The 20,146-nt window shown below is 39.3% G+C and overlaps 2 protein-coding genes across 2 annotated transcripts in view; both read right to left on the bottom strand.

The window, feature by feature from the left end:
* LOC124064435 (mucin-2-like) overlaps positions 1–1,756 on the bottom strand; it is a 33,347-nt gene extending 31,591 nt beyond the window's left edge. Inside the window, exons 1-2 of the mRNA XM_046398894.1 lie at positions 1,666–1,756; positions 6–1,532 (exon numbers count right to left, since the gene is read on the bottom strand). Coding sequence (XP_046254850.1) covers positions 6–1,532; positions 1,666–1,756 — 1,618 coding nt within the window. The remainder of the gene's footprint in view (positions 1–5; positions 1,533–1,665) is intronic.
* Positions 1,757–4,269: 2,513 nt separating this feature from the next.
* On the bottom strand, positions 4,270–18,247 carry LOC124064428 (mucin-5B-like). Its single transcript, XM_046398882.1, has 26 exons — positions 18,172–18,247; positions 17,492–17,750; positions 16,006–16,120; positions 14,463–14,583; positions 13,761–13,867; positions 12,421–12,631; positions 12,170–12,295; positions 11,946–12,063; positions 11,115–11,253; positions 10,829–10,936; positions 10,489–10,558; positions 10,116–10,253; positions 9,804–9,968; positions 9,563–9,657; positions 9,345–9,471; positions 8,971–9,226; positions 8,419–8,468; positions 8,163–8,275; positions 7,908–8,059; positions 7,067–7,205; positions 6,620–6,730; positions 6,099–6,275; positions 5,388–5,627; positions 5,002–5,158; positions 4,681–4,809; positions 4,270–4,460 (listed from the first exon to the last, which is right to left on the bottom strand). The coding sequence occupies exons 1-26, from the start codon at positions 18,245–18,247 to the stop codon at positions 4,270–4,272; spliced, it is 3,690 nt and encodes a 1,229-aa protein (XP_046254838.1).
* Between the last annotated feature and the right edge of the window lie 1,899 nt (positions 18,248–20,146).

Here is a 20,146-nt window from a genome sequence, read left to right as displayed (position 1 = left end):
GGAGGTTGTAACAGGGCCGGTGGTGACTACTTTAGGTGGTTTTGTTGTCTCGACCTTCACAGTTGTTGCCTCTGATGTTGTTGTTTCAACAGGTTTAGTTGTTGTTCCTGTAGTTGTTGTTGACGGGACTTCAGTAGTTGTGGTGCTCACAGATGGTTTTGATGTTACAACTGTTGTTTCTGGGCTTGTTGTGGACGGAGGCACCGAGGTTGTAGTTTCAACAACAGCTGTGGTGGAGGTTGTAACAGGGCCGGTGGTGACTACTTTAGGTGGTTTTGTTGTCTCAATCTTCACAGTTGTTGCCTCTGATGTTGTTGTTTCAACAGGTTTAGTAGTTGTTTCCGTAGTGGTTGTTGATGGAACTTCAGTAGTTGTGGTGCTCACAGATGGTTTTGATGTTACAACTGTTGTTTCTGGGCTTGTTGTGGACGGAGGCACGGTGGTTGTAGTTTCAACAACAGCTGTGGTGGAGGTTGTAACAGGGCCAGTGGTGACTACTTTAGGTGGTTTTGTTGTCTCGACCTTCACAGTTGTTGCCTCTGATGTTGTTGTTTCAACAGGTTTAGTTGTCGTTCCTGTAGTTGTTGTTGACGGGACTTCAGTAGTTGTGGTGCTCACAGATGGTTTTGAAGTTACAACTGTTGTTTCTGGGCTTGTTGTGGACGGAGGCACGGAGGTTGTAGTTTCAACAACAGCTGTGGTGGAGGTTGTAACAGGGCCAGTGGTGACTACTTTAGGTGGTTTTGTTGTCTCGACCTTCACAGTTGTTGCCTCTGATGTTGTTGTTTCAACAGGTTTAGTTGTCGTTCCTGTAGTTGTTGTTGACGGGACTTCAGTAGTTGTGGTGCTCACAGATGGTTTTGAAGTTACAACTGTTGTTTCTGGGCTTGTTGTGGAAGGAGGCACGGAGGTTGTAGTTTCAACAACAGCTGTGGTGGAGGTTGTAACAGGGCCGGTGGTGACTACTTTAGGTGGTTTTGTTGTCTCAATCTTCACAGTTGTTTCCTCTGATGTTGTTGTTTCAACAGGTTTAGTTGTTCCTGTAGTTGTTGTTGACGGGACTTCAGCAGTTGTGGTGCTCACAGATGGTTTTGATGTTACAACTGTTGTTTCTGGGCTTGTTGTGGAAGGAGGCACTGAGGTTGTAGTTTCAACAACAGCTGTGGTAGAGGTTGTCACAGTTGTGTAAACATTTGTTGTCCCTGGAAGTGTCTGTGTTATTGGGCCAATGGAAGTTGTTGCTTTAGCTGTCGTTCCTGTTGTTGCTTTCACTTCAACAGGTCTTGTTTCTACAGTTGTTGTTTTTGGCTTTCCTGTCACTACACCACCTGTTGTTTCTTGACTTGTTGTTGTCACTGATGTCACTGAGGTTGTACGTTGAATTGCTGTTGTAGAGATTGTCACTAAACTTGTCGTCACTGTCGGTGATTTTGTTGTTGTCTCTGCAAATGTTGTTGCCTTCGTTGTGGTTGCTTCTGCAGGTGTGGTCTTTACTTCCGTTGTTGTTGTTGGTCGTGATGTAGAAACAGCAACTGCAATAAAATCAGATATTGTTTCAACTATGCAAAAGGGTTAAATCAACGTTTGAGTTTGTAAACAACATTTGTTGCTTAATACTTCCTTTTTTTAAAAAGTAAAATCACTAATTATGCTATATTTTCGTACCTGAAGTTGTGCTTCCAATTGTGCTGAATGTAAAAGGGGTTGATTCTGGGCCAGGGGTGGTGGTGGTGGTGGTAGTAAAGCAAAGGTTCATGGTCCTGGTTATGGTTCCATTTTCTCCACATTTAGCTGTGATGCAGTTTCCTAGGCCATCAGTTGTGTTGTAGATGGTTTCTCCATATTTGTAGGTTTTTCCATTAATGAAGCATGTACAGGCTGCAGATCAAGAGTATCGTCATATATATATGTATGCATGTATGTGTGTGTGTGCGTGTTTGTGTCTACAAATTGAAAAATGATAATAAAATAATTGATAATATAATAATATAATATCTCAATAAAATTAATAAATAAACAAATACATAGTGACTATGTGTACTTACAGCTCACGTTGTAGCTGCATCTTACTCCAGACGCTGTACAGGAACTTTGAAACAGAAAAAAATGTAGTCATGTCAATGCTTTGTGGTATTTAATTTGTAAAACTGATTTGAGATCCATAATGTAAGATGTTAGATAAGATTTTCAGTTAAAAATTTAATAATACCAAAACACTTTCTTATTATAACATGCCGTTCTTGTTATAACATCTCCGTATTCAGCCCAAACACGACAGACATTTTTCATGCCATGAGCAACCATAATTATATCTCAGGATGTAAAGCAGACCTTTTACATCTGGATTTTTATGTATTTCTCTGTGTATTTTTTTCTCTTTTTTCTAAATTCTTTGTATGTATTAATTTACTTGTATAAGGTGCAGTGTGTTGCTGCTATACTGAATTATACTGAAATCAATATTCACAACAGGTGAAAATGAAGGTGGCAATGAATGCCGCACAATGCCGCACAGAATGCTGCAATGAAGTAATTCTAGAATGTTTTGACCTGCTGTTCATTGTTATAATTTCTGTTGGAAGAAGGTAGTGGATTCATGGTACAGTCTTAACCTGCATTTGTACATGCAGTAACAAACTGTGTTTATGGGCAATGGTCTTCCAAAGTGTCCCCAATGCCATGTAATATCCTTTATACGATCATGCAGATTTTTATTTCAATGCTGCCTGAGGGATTGTAGGTAAAAGATATTTACTGTTGGTTTTCAGCCTTGCGCCTTACATGCAGAGATTTCTTAGGTTTCTGTAAATGTTTTAATGACGTTATGGATTGCAGAAGGTGCATTAAGAAACATTGCTCTATCTGCCCACAAAGATTTTCACAAAGTGGTAAGTCTCTCCCCATCCATGCCTGTTAATAACTAAGCCTTTCAAGGATGCACCTTTCATATCTAGTCATGACACTGTCACTACCAATTCGTTACCAATGAACCTGTCTATCAGTGGAATGTTCCAAACTGGTGTTTTTTGGAGCAGTATACAACTTTCAAAGTCTTTTGTTGCTCCATTAAATTCAGAATAAGCATATATTTACAAAATCAATGAAATTGATGAGGTCAGACATTAGATAAATTATCTTTGTACTGTTCCCATTTGAATACATGTCAAAAAAGGATTAGCAAGCTCCTCAGCTTTATTGTGATTGTAGCAAAGTCCTATTACTCAAATGAAATGACCCACTGTCTTTTTCTGCCTAATTCACTGCTACAAAAGATGGCTGATTACCTTGATAGGAAACTCATAAAATGGCAGAGTAGAGCCCAAAGATCCCGCTGTATGTTGCTGTAAGTCTCTTTTTGTATCACGTGCGTGCTGTGGTCAGCAAAATTGTACCTTTTTTAATATTCCATCCATTTTTTTCTTTCCTTTTCCCTTCTTCAGTGTTCAGGGTCTACCTTGCCAGCCAAATCTCATACAGTTTATATATGGGCAGTCATGTCCTTTGGAAATGAAAGGAGAGCCACATACACACCCATCATGGGCTCTCTCACTATGTTACCTGCAATAATATCCAGCATTTCTTGCTGTTTGGCTAGGGCTTCCAAAATCGTCTCTGACAGTTAGCTTTTTGTGCTCTTCTAAAGGTTTCCTACTGTTGGAGCAGGCACTTGTTTCTGGTTCACCAACATTCTTAAACTTTAACTCACCAAAAATTGCAAGGTTGCTGGTTACAGACCCTGATTATAGATTGCTCGGAAATGAGGTCAGAAGGGAGCTTAGAATTCTTCAGCTAGCATGCTTTCGGATCACGTATTAAAGCTTTCATTCACACATTGCTTAATGGCAGGATTAAGTCAGCAGTTATTTTATTGGCCCTATGCTTATTGTTCAAAGGATGCATCCATCCATCCATTTTCTATACCGCTTATCCGTCAGGGTCGCGGGGGAGCCAACACACAATGACAGACAACCACACACTCTCACACTCACACCTAGGGGCAATTTAGAGTAGCCAATTAACCTAATGTTAAAATTTTTAAATTTTAAATAAATTTTTGGTATTGTGGGAGGAAGCTGGAGTACCCGGAGAAAACCCACGCAGGCACAGGGAGAACATGCAAACTCCACATAGAAGGGCCCAGACCGGGATTCGAACCTGGAACCCTCTTGCTATGAGGCGACAGTGCTAATAAAATGAAATCCACTCAGTTATTTTATATCACTGGCATGCAGGTCTAAATGTGAGCTATGCATCAGTTTCTAGTGTTTGCTAAGCCCTTAGTGTGAAGATAAATCCCTTGAACGAGACATACCAAATGTAACAGTTTTCTGATGCAACCTTGTCACCAATGCTGTAATGGGTGCCTTTGTCATCATAGCAGCCACAGTTGTCCCAGGCAACACACGTCATGGTGTCTTCATCAAAGTAGGGCTGGGCTGGGGGACATTGTGGATAGCAGCCTGCAACACCATCAAAACATTTTGTTTGATTAAGCTCACCAGACATGCAATACATACATTACAATTTGTCTTCCCTTCACCCATTCACACACACACACACACACACACACACACACCCTAAGGAGCACTTTACAGCCAAATGGCATTTCTGTCATGCCTGTTCCTAAAACATATATTCCAAGTCAATGAGATAACATGCAAAAAGATCTGTCTGATATACCTTCCACAGCAGTGATGAGGTTGGAACAGTTTCCTGACGGATTCCTACATGTCTTCATGCAGTCAGCTCCACAAGGTCTGTAGTGCCACTCACAGTCACCAGGGGAGTTATAGTAGTCACAGAAAATAGCTGCAACAGACAAAATAATTGTTTCTTTGTTCTTGCTACAAAAGTCAGGATGTTACTTAGTATAAAGTAGTAACAAATTTAAATCTGTTTGCTTGAGATTGAATCACTTATTTTTATTTTATTTATCATCTAAGAGTGTTCCTAAATCCTGAAACACAGATGTGCCTAGTGTGTGATGGTAGCCAAACTTACGGCACAGCTTTGGAGTTCTCCATTTAATGCAGACCCCGCCTTCATTACAAGCTTTGGCATATGCAGCCACTGCAGTACAGACACACTCACAGTCTCCACCAGTGTCACAAGCACAAGAGTCTCTTACACAAGAATCAAAGTATGGACCAGGATCAACCTTGAACACACAATATTGTACTGTTTAACAGTAGTAACAATGGCATTTTAGCAGGAATAAAAATAATAATCACACAAACTTTCATATTTTTGTGATGGTGGATCAACATTTTGATTGCCAAATATGGAGAGAAACAATGAATTTACCAATACCATAGCAGTTCACATTATATTTTTGTATGCATATATATTCATGTGTGTGCCCATGTGGTTGCTATCACCACAATTACCTGTGAATGACAGCTCTGAAACGTGACACTGGTGATGATGCTACACTGTTTCTGGGCCCAGGCTGCCCGGTAGCGGTTGGAGGCACAGGGATCAGTGATTAGTTCAGCGTTTGGGCAGCCAGATGAAATCCTCCAACTGTTACCAAATTCTAGAACATCTGCCACCAACTCTTGGGAACGTGTGGTGAAGTCGTTTTTACTGTTGCCGTCATAGTTTCCACACAGACCACAGACTTGACTCTGAAAAGCAGGGACCCAGTGATTGTTGTCACTGAAACTTCTTTCATTTGATGCCTTAACAGGCCAGTTTGTTACATGCTGGCATGTTGTGTGTGTGATGAGTTTCACATGTAATTTTTTCTTGCCTTCAAAAGTGACTTTGATAATCTCTTTTATATTCTCTTTAGCTCTTTGTCTCCACCAGCTCAAGAGGAAAATATCCTGTTCTTTTAGGTAGATGCAGTGTTCTTTAGCTAGTCTCTAACTTCTTCTTGTCTCTTGAGTTGGTGAGCATACCTAATGTCCAACCACACCGTAAATGTGTGGGCTGTAAAACAAAGCAACAGGCTAACACAGGCTAGCAAGCTCAGTTGGGTAATAATATAATAATAACACATAACAACACTGAATAGTTATTGTGCGATATGCGATGTGTGATAACTATTTGTGTGTAGAAATTGTCTGTCAAAAAATGCGGACTTAGTTGTTTACCTGGAACTGTGGGCCGAGTTTAATGAAAAGACTTGTCTTCTGGTCCCACATGATCACAAGTCCCGGCTTGATCACCACCACTAGGTAAAGACCCATCTTGTGAACCTGAGCAGGAAACACCTGGCTGCTACCCTTAATCACGTGGAAGTTCTCTTCTTTAAGTAGGAATTCATTTTCCTGTGGGTATCAAAATTTAACAAACATATTTTATTACCTTTGAAGTGAGTCTGAACAAGTAACCCCTTGCACAATAAATAATTTCTATGTTTTCTCTCATTTTTACCGGAAAGAGACATGCATTAGCATTGTAACATGCAATGGGATTAGTTATAATGTTATTATTACAAAGTGAACCTCATTCCTGCATGCAGTTATAGTAACAAATACATTTTAGATTAACTCTGTTTTGCTTACTCCCAGTCATCACAAGACTTATCAATCATAATGTAACAATAGGTCCCAATCCTAACCCAACCTTAATGTGTTAACATCAATATTAGTTTGATATGTGTTGTGTTTACCTCCAGGAAGATCTTGACAGTCTTGGAGCAGGTGGTTCCTGTTGTTCCACATTGGACGTTCTCAGTGATGATTCTGAAGCTGCCATGGCTCTGATTGCTGCCACAGTAGTCCTGGGTGAGGCACAGACACACGACACCATTGAGGCATCTTATAATCCGGCCTAATTTTACCTCACTGAAAGCTTCCTCATTGTTTACTGTTTGCATTCTCCTACAGCTATAGCACAACTTGCATAATTGCAAGTTGCTAATTTTACTGTATAACGCCATGTGCAGTATGAAATCAGATAATGGTTGTTCATGACATCATAACTGAAGGGAAATTATTGGACCATTTGCTGTTGTATTAAACCTCATTTGGTCACCTCATAGCCTAAAATCAACCAGGACTAACATTTAAAGTATTACAGCTTCAATCACTGTACATCTGTTCATCTGCCACTTTACCTGTAGGAGTGTGTATTCACACTGTCCATTGAAGTCAAACCTCTTATCATCAAATGTGATGTAGTGGCCATCGCCATAGATACCACAAACTGAATCACACACATTGTCGGTACATATGAACTTCCTTTCACTGCAGTAACTGTGGAGACACACAGCACACACAATTTTCATTCATGTATAAAGCGTACAAAAACGCACTCATTTTTCTCTCTGTTTGGAGAAGTACAAGTATGCCCTCACCACCAGAGGAACCAGGTTACAGTGAACACTGTCCTCAGTAATCAGGATAATTTACAATAATGAAGTATAAAAGTCTGGAAAAAGAAATTAAACAAGATTTCAATAGATGGAAAATGGTTCAGTTATCATCATTACACAGTACTAATATGATACAAATGAATACATGATTCTTGTTTTTATGTGAAACTTAAAAACACAATAGACACAGTAGTTCTAATGAGTAATGAGATCCCTATCCCTATCAGACAACTCAAGTGTTTCCAGAGGGCAATAGTGCTGAACACAGCTCAAACATGCTTGTTGCTTTGTGATTCTCATGATTGTGTAATTTTTTTAAATGTCAAAGCTGATATTATTTCATCATCATTACAATGCTTAGCCTGCTGTAGCCTTTACCTCAAGATATTTCTCTTCTAATAATACCTATTATTATTGTTATTATGCAGACTACAGGTCAGATATGAGTCACAAAGTTTTTAGAGGAAACATTTCTGTTATCTTTGTAGTGTTTTGTCATGTGTTTCCTAAATGCTGTGCAGTTGATAAAGGTGTTTTAATAATTTGTTGGTTTTGTGTGAATTCATTTAAGCAATGTACAGACCAGGTGTTGCAGTCCACAGTCAGTGTCTGTCCAGGCTTGTAGACCTGTCCATTGTGCACGCAGGGACAGCTTGTCTCGTTGATACAACCTCCTAATCCATCTGACACCAGACCCTCAGGACACATGCAGCCTGATGTACAGCTTGTGCTTATCTGTGTCCAGTCAAAGTGGAGGGTGAAAAGAGAGTGTGAACCAAACAAGGACTGTGCTTGTATGTCTAAACGTTTGGCTTGTGTGATGCTCTGCTGTACTCACACATGAAGGCATGTCCAGATTGCCGCAGCTCTTCTGACACTCAGCCCCAGTAGTCCCAGGTGGAGCAGTGGAGCAGTCAAAATAAACCATAGGGGCAACGCATGTTGGTGAGGCTGGATTAAAAAATAACAACATGTATTGTGACCATGTCAAAATTCATCATTATATTGCTCAAAAACTGAATTCATCAGTTAAACTCAAGAGCATTCAAACCATGTAGGGTTTGATTTGAGGATGTCCATATGTGGAAACCTACACTGCAGTTGTGTGAGTCCTGGACAGCTGAGAACTCCATGTCTGCAGATACTGTGAGATCAGATATGAGGGGACATGAGAGACATAGAGTTACGGTCATCAGCTAACATCCTGAAATTCGTTCTTTGTTCATTTAAACAATAATATTTTAGTTGTTTTGGTGCATTCATGCCATGTTTGCAGAATTGATGGAATGGAAAAAAAATATTTATTGCTCTTCCAACATTCCAAGTTGGTTATTTTCATTGTTAGTTTTGAAGTGAAAACAAAAGCTAAATTAGCCAACAAAAAAAAAACCAAACAAACCCAAAAGCTAAATTAGCTATTAACAACAACAGATCCAAACAAATGCAAACAAAAGTGGTAGTATTAAAGAGTAGCACATACACCCTTTTTAAGTGTCTGAATTCAATTCAGTGTCTGCTCTGTAAAGCCTTGAACTAGAACAAAAATCCCCTCTCTATAATCACAATTTACTGCTCAATATAAGCTGTTGTTTTTTAGTACCTCCCTTGATGCCTGACTCACTACACTGTCATCGCAATATATTTACCATGTGGTGCCATCTTTGCCGTAAGCCTCTCCAGCTTTAATAATGGTGTCTTTATCATAGCAGGGACAGCTTGTACTGGTCACACACTTCCCTTCGTCATTCATGTAGGTTCCCTCTGCACAGCCACAGCCGTCCACCGTGGTGAAGCTGACCTGGCAAGAGTAGTCAGTCTGGCTGAGGGAACGGCAGGTTCGATCGCAGCAGGTCATGTTGTAGTCATACACCATTTCTGCTGGGCATGATGTACTGAATTTGCCTGGTGGGGTAGATAAGAGTTGAGTGGTTGCATGAGAGGTGTATCTGCCACACAATCAAGTTAAATGTGCTGCTCTTGTTCTGTTGTTGTTGCATGAGATTGCCTGCCTTTTACTCACCACAGATGGTGTTTCTCCAGCCAGTGATGTGGATACCTGCTGCTGAACAGGCATAGACATATGCGGAGACAGCAGCACACATGCACTCCTCACTTTTCTCACAGTTACAGGTGTCATACATGCAGTTCTGTCAGAAGACACAGTAGGCATGAATATGTATTGACAAGCTACTGTAATTATGTTTATTTATCAGAACTGCTTTGTTTGGGCAGACTTACATCTTTGTATGTGTTGGGGCTAATGACAGCGTGGCAAGGAGCAAACACTTCCTGGGGATCTGTTAGTTTGGAACACCAGTACTGGGCATAATCCTCTGAGACAAGAACCATACAGAAGTGAAATGGTTACAAAATGTCAATGCATAGGTAACTCTAAAATATGGCATATTAGAGTTACATTCGTGTATGCTTTCATGTGATATGGCATGACCAGACACCAGAAAAGAGAGTCTAGCCATACCCTTGTTGAAGTTCTGGCTGCAGGGGTGTCCAAAGCGCGTTGTGATGTCAGGGCAGTTAGCTGTGGTTTTCCATTTGTTGGCGAACATTGCAGCAGTGCCCTCCACCAGCCCACTGATCACCCTAAAGTCATCACTCATTATGTTGTTGAAGTTCCCACACAAACCTGTTGGAAAGGTGACACACATTTACACGGGTATATGGTTGATTATTTTAAAATGCTATCCAGGTTGCACATGGATAAATGCAAGATTAAGCTATATGTAAAAACGTGAAGGAGGTGTTTTACAGTAACAATAATGAGGAGGCGTACCAGAGGTGGTTCCATTGAGGGAAGGGTCAGCTGTGATGAAGACCTGCATCATGGGGGAAAGCTGGACCATCACTTTTAAGCCCACATTGGTGTTTATGAGAATGTAGAAGGATGATGGCATGAAGGCACTCAGGTCCGCTGCAGCATTTTTGAAAAACTCAATGTTACAGCAACTCTTTCAGTCAGTCTCCAAAATATACATTCATTTACACACATCTATGACATTAATATAAAATCAAAATTCAAACATTTTATTATTTTTGATTGTAAACTTGAGGGACTAGATTATGGCTTTAACTAATGATTGAGGGTTTTTTTTCCTGTTTTTATAACATACTGCATATCATCTGAAATATCATTTGAAGTTACTCACTTTTAAACAGTGGAAGCCGAGATTCAACATTACCCACAAAGACTGTCCCAGATGACTGGATTTTAAGCACCTGTCAGTTTGTGGAAAGCCTTGTTAGATCATATCAACAGTAGTACATCATTTTCTCAACCTGCGTGATGAAGTGTGGAGTGTGAATTACACAACTTTGGTATCATCAGGTAAATGATGAATCTGGTGATGGCTATTCACCAGATTGTAATCAATGCAAAATATAAAAAGACTTACCAGTTTCATTTGACATGAATCTGTTTACAAGTATAATTTCTTACAGAATAGCAAGAAGTATATCTCTGAGTATATGTGTTTGGTCGGAGCTTACCTCATAATTGTTATTTATGGCCAGAGTTACAGCTCTGAGGCAGGTTCTTCGGTCAGCTAGACCACACTTGACCAGGTCTACCAGCACAGTGTAACGATTTTCACTGTCCTGAAGCACACATTAGGATGAGCATGAACTTTAATACTGACTGAAAACAGGTGAGAATAGAATAAATTATACAGCACATATCATATCACCGTCCATGCTTCTGAAATGTAATAGTGGTATAACGCTGGTGAACATGTGGTCTCGTACTAATAGCGTTGTAGATGACATCATCTGTTACCTGAGCCAGAACGTAGGAGCAGTCTCCGTGGAAGGTGTAGATTTTTCCATCAAAGGTGTTGACATGAGCTCCTCCCTCCACAGAGCAGGTTCCTGGACAGTTCTCCTCTGTGCATTTCCACTGACCACTATCACACACACTATCAGTGCACACACACACACACACACACACACACATACACATTTGGGTGGATCAGGTCAGTTGAATGTTTAAAGCATGGAGCATGTTTCATGCAGACAAACAGCAGATGAACATTGGTGAGGCTGTTACACTCCCTGCTTAACAGGCCAGTATTTGTTCTCAACTGTAAAAACACTTGAACACAATGAAGACACTTATATCTCAGGAACTGGAGTTATAACAATAAGCATGAGTCTGCATATGCCTGCCACCTAGAGATACTAAAAAGAATACTATGCAGGATTTGCCAGTTGTTGTCTGTAAATACACCCTTCAAAGCTGGCCTCTCAGGCCAGAGCTCTCCTCCCCATATGAAAAACAAGTTCTCCCCAACACTGCCCAAGATGCATACACCTCTAGTGGGTCATAAGTTATAACAGTGAGAGGGATTTCCTTTGTATGAGTCTATACTTTGTTTATTTAGGAAAACTCTGCATAGTAAACCTTCAAGAAAACAAGTCACACATCATAGAATATGATATAAACTGGAAAGATGTGAATACTAATTTTACTCATTAACAAAAATTTGACTAAATAAGCAATGAAACTGTCCACTTCTAGAAAGCCGTTCAAAATAGATATATTTCCACACAGCGCTTTTAATTATCTCTATTTGACACCTCAATGAAGCCCTTCAAGTTCTCATCTTACCAGGATCTACAGTTGTAAGAGTAGGACTCTCCTGATTTATAGACTACGTTGTTGTGTAAACATGGACACTGTTTCACTGCAATGCAGCCAGTGTTACTGATGTCATCAAAGACAGTTCCTGAGGAGGCAAGGAGAGACAATAGTCGTTATTGTCATGTTCTATGTCTGAGTCTTAGAGATGAATGAGATTGTGTGTGCTAGTGCCGTCATGTCTGTGTGGATACCGGCAGGGCAGCTGCAGCCATCATGGCAGTGGACGTCACATGTCTGACTGGCCTGAGGGGTGGAACAGCTGTCAGGACATGGACTGCTACACTCTAAGAACTCCATATTGTATGGACAGCTCTTGTCTGAGGAGAGAGACCCATTAATGTCAAAGTGTCATGACAATGAAACAACTGTGAAAAATGTGAGGCAAAGCATACTGTAACTGATGTATGTAGCTCAGGGCCAGAACATCTGAAAGAACCCTTACAGCAAAAAGTTTCATTCCTCCATTTTTGGGGCATTCCGCCTGCATGGACACACTGTCTGGAGAACTCTGAGATGGTTTTGCAGAGGACGGAATTAGAGCTGTCATTAGAGTTGCACATATCAATCATACAGGCTTTACTGAAGGATTCCACATCCAGAAGGTTTTGACAACTGCTGAATGGATCACTGGAGAAGATCTGGTAACATAATTGCTGAAAAATAACAAGAATAATAAGACAATCATCTATAAAAATTCTGTTCGAAGTCCTAACAATCTTTAGATAAACAGATGATTCGTTTGTTTTCTTAAATCTTAAACTACACAACAGTACAAGTAGAGCTGGAATGATTATTCAGTTACTTGATTGGCAGAAAATTGTTGCTTGTATAATCATTTAAGTTATTTTTCATGTAAAAACATTACATGGTTCTAGCTTCATAAATGTGAGGATTAGCTACATGGAGTATTTGCTTACATACTTTTGCTGTTTTATGCTGTGATATAGTTGAGCCACTGATCTGAATACTTCCTTTACCACTGTATATATGCACTATTTTTCCTCATGATAGCAAAGGCATGACCCACCATATTCTGCCTCTAACTGCCTTACCCTGATATTCTTACCCTTAACCTATGTCCTCATCCCTAAGATTAACCAACTTAAACCACGAAAGCATTGACTACTAGAGAATCAGAGGGCAGATCATGACTTTGCCATCGTAGAAAAAAATGACATGCAGTTGTTAGTAAAAACATGCACATAAAAAAACATTGTGAAAAAGTTGCCAAATGATGAGACAGTATATGAGCTTAGCTTGAACTCTGCTTCTGATTACATATGCATTTATACGTGTATGGTTAATTTTGTGTAGAAGCCTTCTTCATTCCGTCTGCTGAATGATTCACTTTTAAATGACCAGATTTTATAAACATGCATGCGTTGCTTTGCTTTACACACCCTGATAATCTACCAGATGTATTTGAAATATCTGTTTACAAAGAGTATCTAAACCCCTAAACCACTTTTGTCTGTTGAAAAACAATTTAAATAGGTATTTAGTAGGCTTACTGATTGATTCACGTCCAAATCTTGGCATTTTAGTGCAAAGTATTTGAATTTTGTTATAAATAAGTGTTATAAATATGCATAACAACCACCCTCTACAGGTTGAAACTTGGCTATTGCAGCTGAGTTCTGTGAGTGGCTGAGTTGGAGGCACGTGACATTTTGGAGGCAGCTAACGTCACCAAGCACCCCATACCCTATTTTTTCATGGAGCAAATGAAGGTGCTTTTGTTTTCAGCGCACACTGCATATATAACAAAGAATGAAGAGTTACCTTATCGCCACAGCTAACGAGTGTGCTAAGCTCAGTCTCGTCGCAGCTCTCTGTCGGCCCATTCACCTTGAAGGCCTCAGCATAGTCTGTCACAGACAGTGGAGCTCCTACAGTACAGCACAGTCAATAATGGTATAATCATTCAGCCCAGTATCTTGCAGTTAAGTCAAAGCTCGTAATGCATCCATTTTTAAGAAATTTTGCAAGAAATTTCAGAAATGTCAATTTAAAGTCAGTTGGGAAATATATTTCTAAAACATTTTCATTTCAGTACAGAGTTTTTATGTTTTGTTAGGTATGCAAGCCCACTTCTGCCAATATGTTGCAAAAACCCTTTTCACAGTTTTTATAATGAGAAAGAATTGTTTATGTATGGATGTATTAATAGCAGGAAGACCACCATTTGCAGCTTTATGCTTCCATCGACTGAAAGTGAAACATATGAATCCAAACTGAGGCCGAGGATGAAACTGTTGCAAAAGGTGTTTTCAGAGACCTGAAATAGTTCATTGCTTATACATGCAATTATTTGGGGATTTAATAATCAATTAATAAACAAAGTTAACAAATCAGGTCAATTTTCAGCATGCATGGCTAATATTAAAGACTGTTCACACATTCATCTTATACGCCCGATTGAGTGATGTCAGTGTGAAATTAGCTTATGTTCTTCTTCCTGTATACTACTGGAAACATGAATACCATTTACACTGTACACGGTGCTGAAAAGTATCTTACCGTCTTTTGTTAAATCATTGGAGTTTCCATCAAAGTTTCCACAGAGTCCACATAGCTGGTTCTGGTATTTGTTATCTATTTCAATCTGTAAACACACCCCAAACATATAGTAGTTATTGGCAAAATCACAAGTTAATAATCATTTAATAAAGTAGGTTTAAAGATTTCAACACATTATTAATTTGATGTGTTGGAATTTCATCAAATTCACATCACAACTGAGAAGTTGGTCTAAATCACGTGGGAAATCTCAGCGTGCAATGTGCTGTGTATGAGTTCTGAAGTGGGTAAACTTAACTCAAGTAGTGTGTAAATTGATTGGTTATTGTTTGGCAGCTGGTGCATGAAGTTATACAGTGCCTTATGTCAAGTATCTACAGTATCTAAAGTCCTGTAAGGTAATTATGTGACTAATGTTATGTGCCTAATGCCATCCACCCCAGTGTAAAGGAGGAACAAGAGGTATCAAGATGTGGAAAACAGTCATCCACTCAACCTCAGCCAATATGATTATAGTCACATATTAATCTAATACTGAAATTCTGTTAATCTCTTATGAAGAAATCATTTAGTCACATCCATCTTCACGAAGTAATACACTCAACCATATATTTACTTAATGCGGCTACATTTGCATTGTGGCTTCGAGGCTTGGCAGAACATATCCCGCAAACTCTCTCTATGACTCACTATTGCTATGCACTGAGCTTGGATCAATATTTGTCAGGCTTCTTTCTGTTTCCTCAGTCACGGAGATTGTTGTTTTAGTCCAGTCTCCATGCCTCGAAACAGATCACATTGAGATTTGAAGTTAAGCCAGGGGATAAAAAACTGATTTTGGTGTGGATAGTTCCACTGACATTTATCCCTATTAGTATAAACAGTTCTTTGAATAAATAATAAGTGACAACTGCGACTACATAAAAGACTATAATCAGAGTATATTAGAGTGCTACAGTGCTGGTAACCACAGGAGGTTCTAATTTATTGTGGAAAAGTAAATGTATCACTGTTTTTGACTCTTACGGCTTGCGACTCACAGGTAATTTATCAACTTATTTATTTAGTTTGCAAACAGCTTGTGAGGTTATTTGTTTAAGGAACTCACAGGATTAAATCACATTGTTTTCATTACGACTTACGCTGTGACTATGAACAAGGGATAAGCTCTATCAGATTTGATGAAGCAAACAATACTTGTTAGAAAGGTAAGCTGATTGTTAGTTTTGGTTTTTTTCATGGGATTTGTTGATAATATTAATATAATGATAAGAGATAATATAAGATAACATCAGTCTTATCCCTTCAACGACTAAAATAGCCATAAAAATGTGTTTCTTTGTTTATATATATATACATATATATGAGAGGGATACGTGGAAACTGATTCAGTGCACCTCCTGTTGAGTTGTTTTACAGTAGACCCACAATGTGTAACTTTGTCAATGTGTTTAAAACCCTGTGAGGATACTCCTGAGTGAGTCCTATCTGAGGGTATGAGTCATACATCGAGTGAGTCATCCAGGTTCCAGATAACCGTAATTCCCAGCTTGGCTTCCACAGTGATACTAGATGTGGTTCTTTTCACAGTCACCCCAAATGTGAAATGAGGCAGAGACACCCTGCAATAGAAACAGATGTGGTGTGAAAATGAGACAGAAGGCAGCAGCTGAAGCAGAATAATTCCAATGAGAGGCTAAATAATGGTCGTGTCTTCTGTGAATGACAATGAACAATTGTAAAAAAGAAACAAAAACTTGTCTGAGAGGTTCTGAGCAGTTTGTTTGCATTTGATCCCTTCTGATTTTCTAAAGTGTGTCTATGTTTTCCTACCATCCCTGTGGCCTTTGTTTGCATGCCGCTTCATGATGGTGTGACGTTCACTTTCAAACTTGTTTGAGCTGCTACTCTACACTGCTGTCTGTCTGTTTTTAAAAAGAACTGAGACTCTTGACGTGAAGAACATGATGCTAGTAAAGAGATGCAATCCTGGACCCAGTTAGGTCACTTCATAAATACATGGAAAATTCTTGATAGAAAATCAGTGTAATATTCATTCTTAGGCTGCATTTTAACCTTTGACAGTTTTATTTGGAATTCAGATTTTGTAGTAAAGCATCTTTCAAAGAGATACGAAACAACACTCGCAGAAAATCATCTTCAACTCAGACTACTGCAATGCGCATCATCTCTTGAGTGAGCAAATGCTTTGTTTCAGTGGTTCCCAAGCTTTTTCGCTTGACTTCATCTGCACCTCCCTGTTATGTTTTTATTCAAACTGATATCACAAAGGGTGTTATTTAACACAGTTAATTACATTAAACAGGCCATTTATGCAATAACTTTTCATACTGGACACACTGAATCTTGATGTCTGGAATTAGTCTGTTACTTTTAGACTGCTTTTTATACTTCTGTTCACTGAATGTTCGTGCACTGGAACACACTACACTATAGTTTCTTTAGATCAGAAACTGAGGTGTGTCCTGTCCAACATCCCATTGTGACTGCTGGCTGTGTGGTTAGAGCTATAGACACCAATTTGCAGTCTTATTTATGTCCTCCAGATCATAACTTCTTTTTGTTAATATTAGCTGGGCTATCCCACAGTCTGTCTATGGGACCCACTGACAAATGCAGAAGTACAAGTACTAGTCACTGACTTTCATGTAAACAATAAAAGCAGTGATGACTTAAATATTAAAAAAAAAAAAACTTTCAATTTTCTGTCATCCTCTCCTTCACTGAATTGCGAATGGAGATATTTCCATGACTACTGAGGATCACCTGGAGCAGACTGTGGTAAAAGTTCCAGAAAAGGCTATTACATTGGCGTCATTTTTGTTTGTTTCTTTTGTCAAACAATAGAAAACACTTTAAAGCTCTGCTCATTCTGCAATATTGCAGCACTGGATGTAATAAATTCCCTGATCTAATTGTCTGAGTCTGTGTCTCAGGGATACATGGAGTTAACTGGTCTGGACTGAACTTACGTCTTGCCATTGACAATCACTGAATTGTTGGAAAGCTCCACCACAAAACCTTCCAGCTGCATGAGGATATTGCTGATGGTGGGGGTTTTGTTGACCATCTTGCGCCTCATCTGGACATTGAAATTTTCGTAGCTGCTCTCGCACTGCGAGGTCACGACATGGTTGCAGGTGGAGGGCAGCTGGAAGAAATTTCCATCAAAGGTCTTCCAGTGGTAGTGTCCCCAAGTTGTGCACACTTGGCCAATGTGAGATGCATTAACTACAACAACATGAACATATTAATATATATAATATGTATCTTTTCAAAGTGACAAGAACAATTGAGCAAAAATCTATTCGGGGTATTTTCTTACCTGAATTGATGCTCAGTGTGCTTAGAGAAGGGACAATGGTTACTGTAGGAGAGATTTTTTTTTATTTACAAATTCAAATGTAAAAAAATTACATATTCAAATGTAAAATTTAAATTTGAAACAGTTTTATGTGATAAAAAATAAAAATGCAAAGACAGTGCTGAAGTAATCAAGACAAAATAAAACATCTACTATATTTACTATATACACAAATTAAATTCTGTTATAAGAACAACATCTAGTCATCCACACTGTGACCTGTTCCAGTCATCTTATAGAGTATCCAGTGAGTGTGAAACTATAAGCAGTTTTTAGGTCGTCACTCACCAGTCTGAGTGAGTGAGCCAACCAGCAGCGTCACGTAGATGAGCCATAATGTGGACTGGAGTCCTACAGTCCCCATGCTGGTCCTGAGGAGTGATCAGCTATGAGAGGACTCACCTGAAGGATGAATCCCTTTATAACCTGCTGGTCAAGGTGGAGCTACATCAGTTCCTTTGGGGAAGTGTGTAAGGCACTTACTATTTGTTTGCTCAGTGAACGTCATCACTTCTTCATCACTGCAGCTGGTGCAAACTAAAGACTTCTGATGAACCACAGAATCAACAGGTTCAATACAAACACCTTTGATACCAGGTTCTTAGAGATGTGTACTTCCTCATGGAGGAATATTAAATATGAAATTAAAGAATATGTTCTACACCTGCTGTGTTTGAAAAATATCATGAAATATCTTCAGTTGTGATTTGACAACAAATACATTATACAAATGAACTCAACTGAAATTAAAAAGAGTGTGTTTTGAACTAGACAGAATTTTAGTTTAATGGCATTTCAGAGTTTTTATCAACACTGAATTTTAAGGGATTCAAGATCAAGATCTCCAACAACTCTCAGTTCAACATTGTGGGATGGTCAATTTGATTGAATTCCTTGTCTGATAACCAGTGAGCTCCTTCCTGAAGGAGGGGTGTGAGGTGTTGGGGGGGGGGGGCAGATTCACTTCGAGAGCATCTTTCTCCTGAAGTACATAATCTGAGACACAGAGGGTTTCTGTGTGTTCTGAGTACTTCTGACCAAGTTTACAAGTCTAAAAGGTTTTTGCACACTTTCCAGCCCTTTAGCATGGTCTGCACTCAGACAACTACTGCAAGTAGGGATTGTGTACGCCAGTACTGGCTACACTTAAGCTGTGTAGTTGAAAACCAGTTCTGGGTCTCAGACACCATCCTTCTTCAGATGACGCAGAGCAAACAGCTTCCTGAGGGCTTCCTGAACATGTGAGTCACCTTACTGACCATAGCAATTTACCCTGGATGAATGATGACCCTCAGGACTTTGTAATGTAACAGACTTCCACTGTGTTTGGGTCAGCGGAGAGATTTGTATACCTCATGCTGGTGACATTTATGACTTAACATTTCTTTGGGTTGAGTTCCATTTTGGACTTCTCCGCCCAGGTTAAGACTGCACAGGGTATGTTGGAGAGCACAGGCCTGAGAATCTCTTGTTAGTATTAGTTTCATGTTGGCTTCACCTCTGGTATTGCTCTGAACCATCTGGCACAGTTTGTTTTCTTGGCAGATGTCATGGACCCTGAGATGGCTGAAGTCTCCAAGAATTACAAACCCACTGTTAAGGTACTCAGTGTGTGTGGTTTGAGCAGATTATGTGGATTTACTCGAGTGATGTTGTTTGATTGTACTGTTAGCATAGATATTTTAGGGTCAATTTTGTGGTTAGTTCTGTGTTTATAGTATTTAGTAAGTTAGTTTGTAATTTTAGACAGTTGTTGGGTTATTAGATTTTTTCTGATTTTAGTAGTTGTAGGTTATTATTAGCTCATAGTTTAACTTTGTGAGTTTAAGATAGTTGCTTGGTTTAGCATTAGTTTTAGTAGCTTTCCAGGCTGTAAAAACACCATTGGACTGCACAGCTTTCTAGCAGACCTGGAATTAGATACTTGACTCTATTGCCCCAATCTAAAAAAGCTATGGTATAATTTTGCTTGGTCTGGAAAGATAGCCTTACAGGTTGGCAGACAGAGAACCATGGTGCTATCAAGCCTTGTATAACCCTCTGGAACAATGACTTTGAGCTTTTTTAATAACAAAATTTTGCTCATAGAGACAAATCCCCTCTAGCCCTTAATGATGCCAATCTATCTTCAAACACAGTCTTACAAACATCTGCAGAATAGGATATTCCTCTAGATTGCTTTTCACTCCTTGGCCTTCAGAAACTAAACTCATTGACCTTTTCATCTAATCCATCAACACACCTCTTAAATCCGAATGAATGA

This window comes from Scatophagus argus, chromosome 1 (assembly GCF_020382885.2).
Source record: "Scatophagus argus isolate fScaArg1 chromosome 1, fScaArg1.pri, whole genome shotgun sequence".
Taxonomy (NCBI): domain Eukaryota; kingdom Metazoa; phylum Chordata; class Actinopteri; family Scatophagidae; genus Scatophagus; species Scatophagus argus.
Note: the sequence above shows the minus strand (reverse complement) of the source record. Positions and strands in the feature narration are given on the sequence as shown.

Bases quoted from the DNA above. Each gene is read 5' to 3' on its own strand.
- LOC124064428 (XM_046398882.1), bottom strand. From the start codon at position 18,247: ATGGGGACTGTAGGACTCCAGTCCACATTATGGCTCATCTACGTGACG. The intron at 9,658-9,803 runs GTATGGCTAGAC...TTCTTGTCTCAG, and splicing joins CAGCCAGAACTTCAACAAGG to AGGATTATGCCCAGTACTGG. The intron at 4,810-5,001 runs GTAAGTTTGGCT...TGTCTGTTGCAG, and splicing joins GAGAACTCCAAAGCTGTGCC to CTATTTTCTGTGACTACTAT.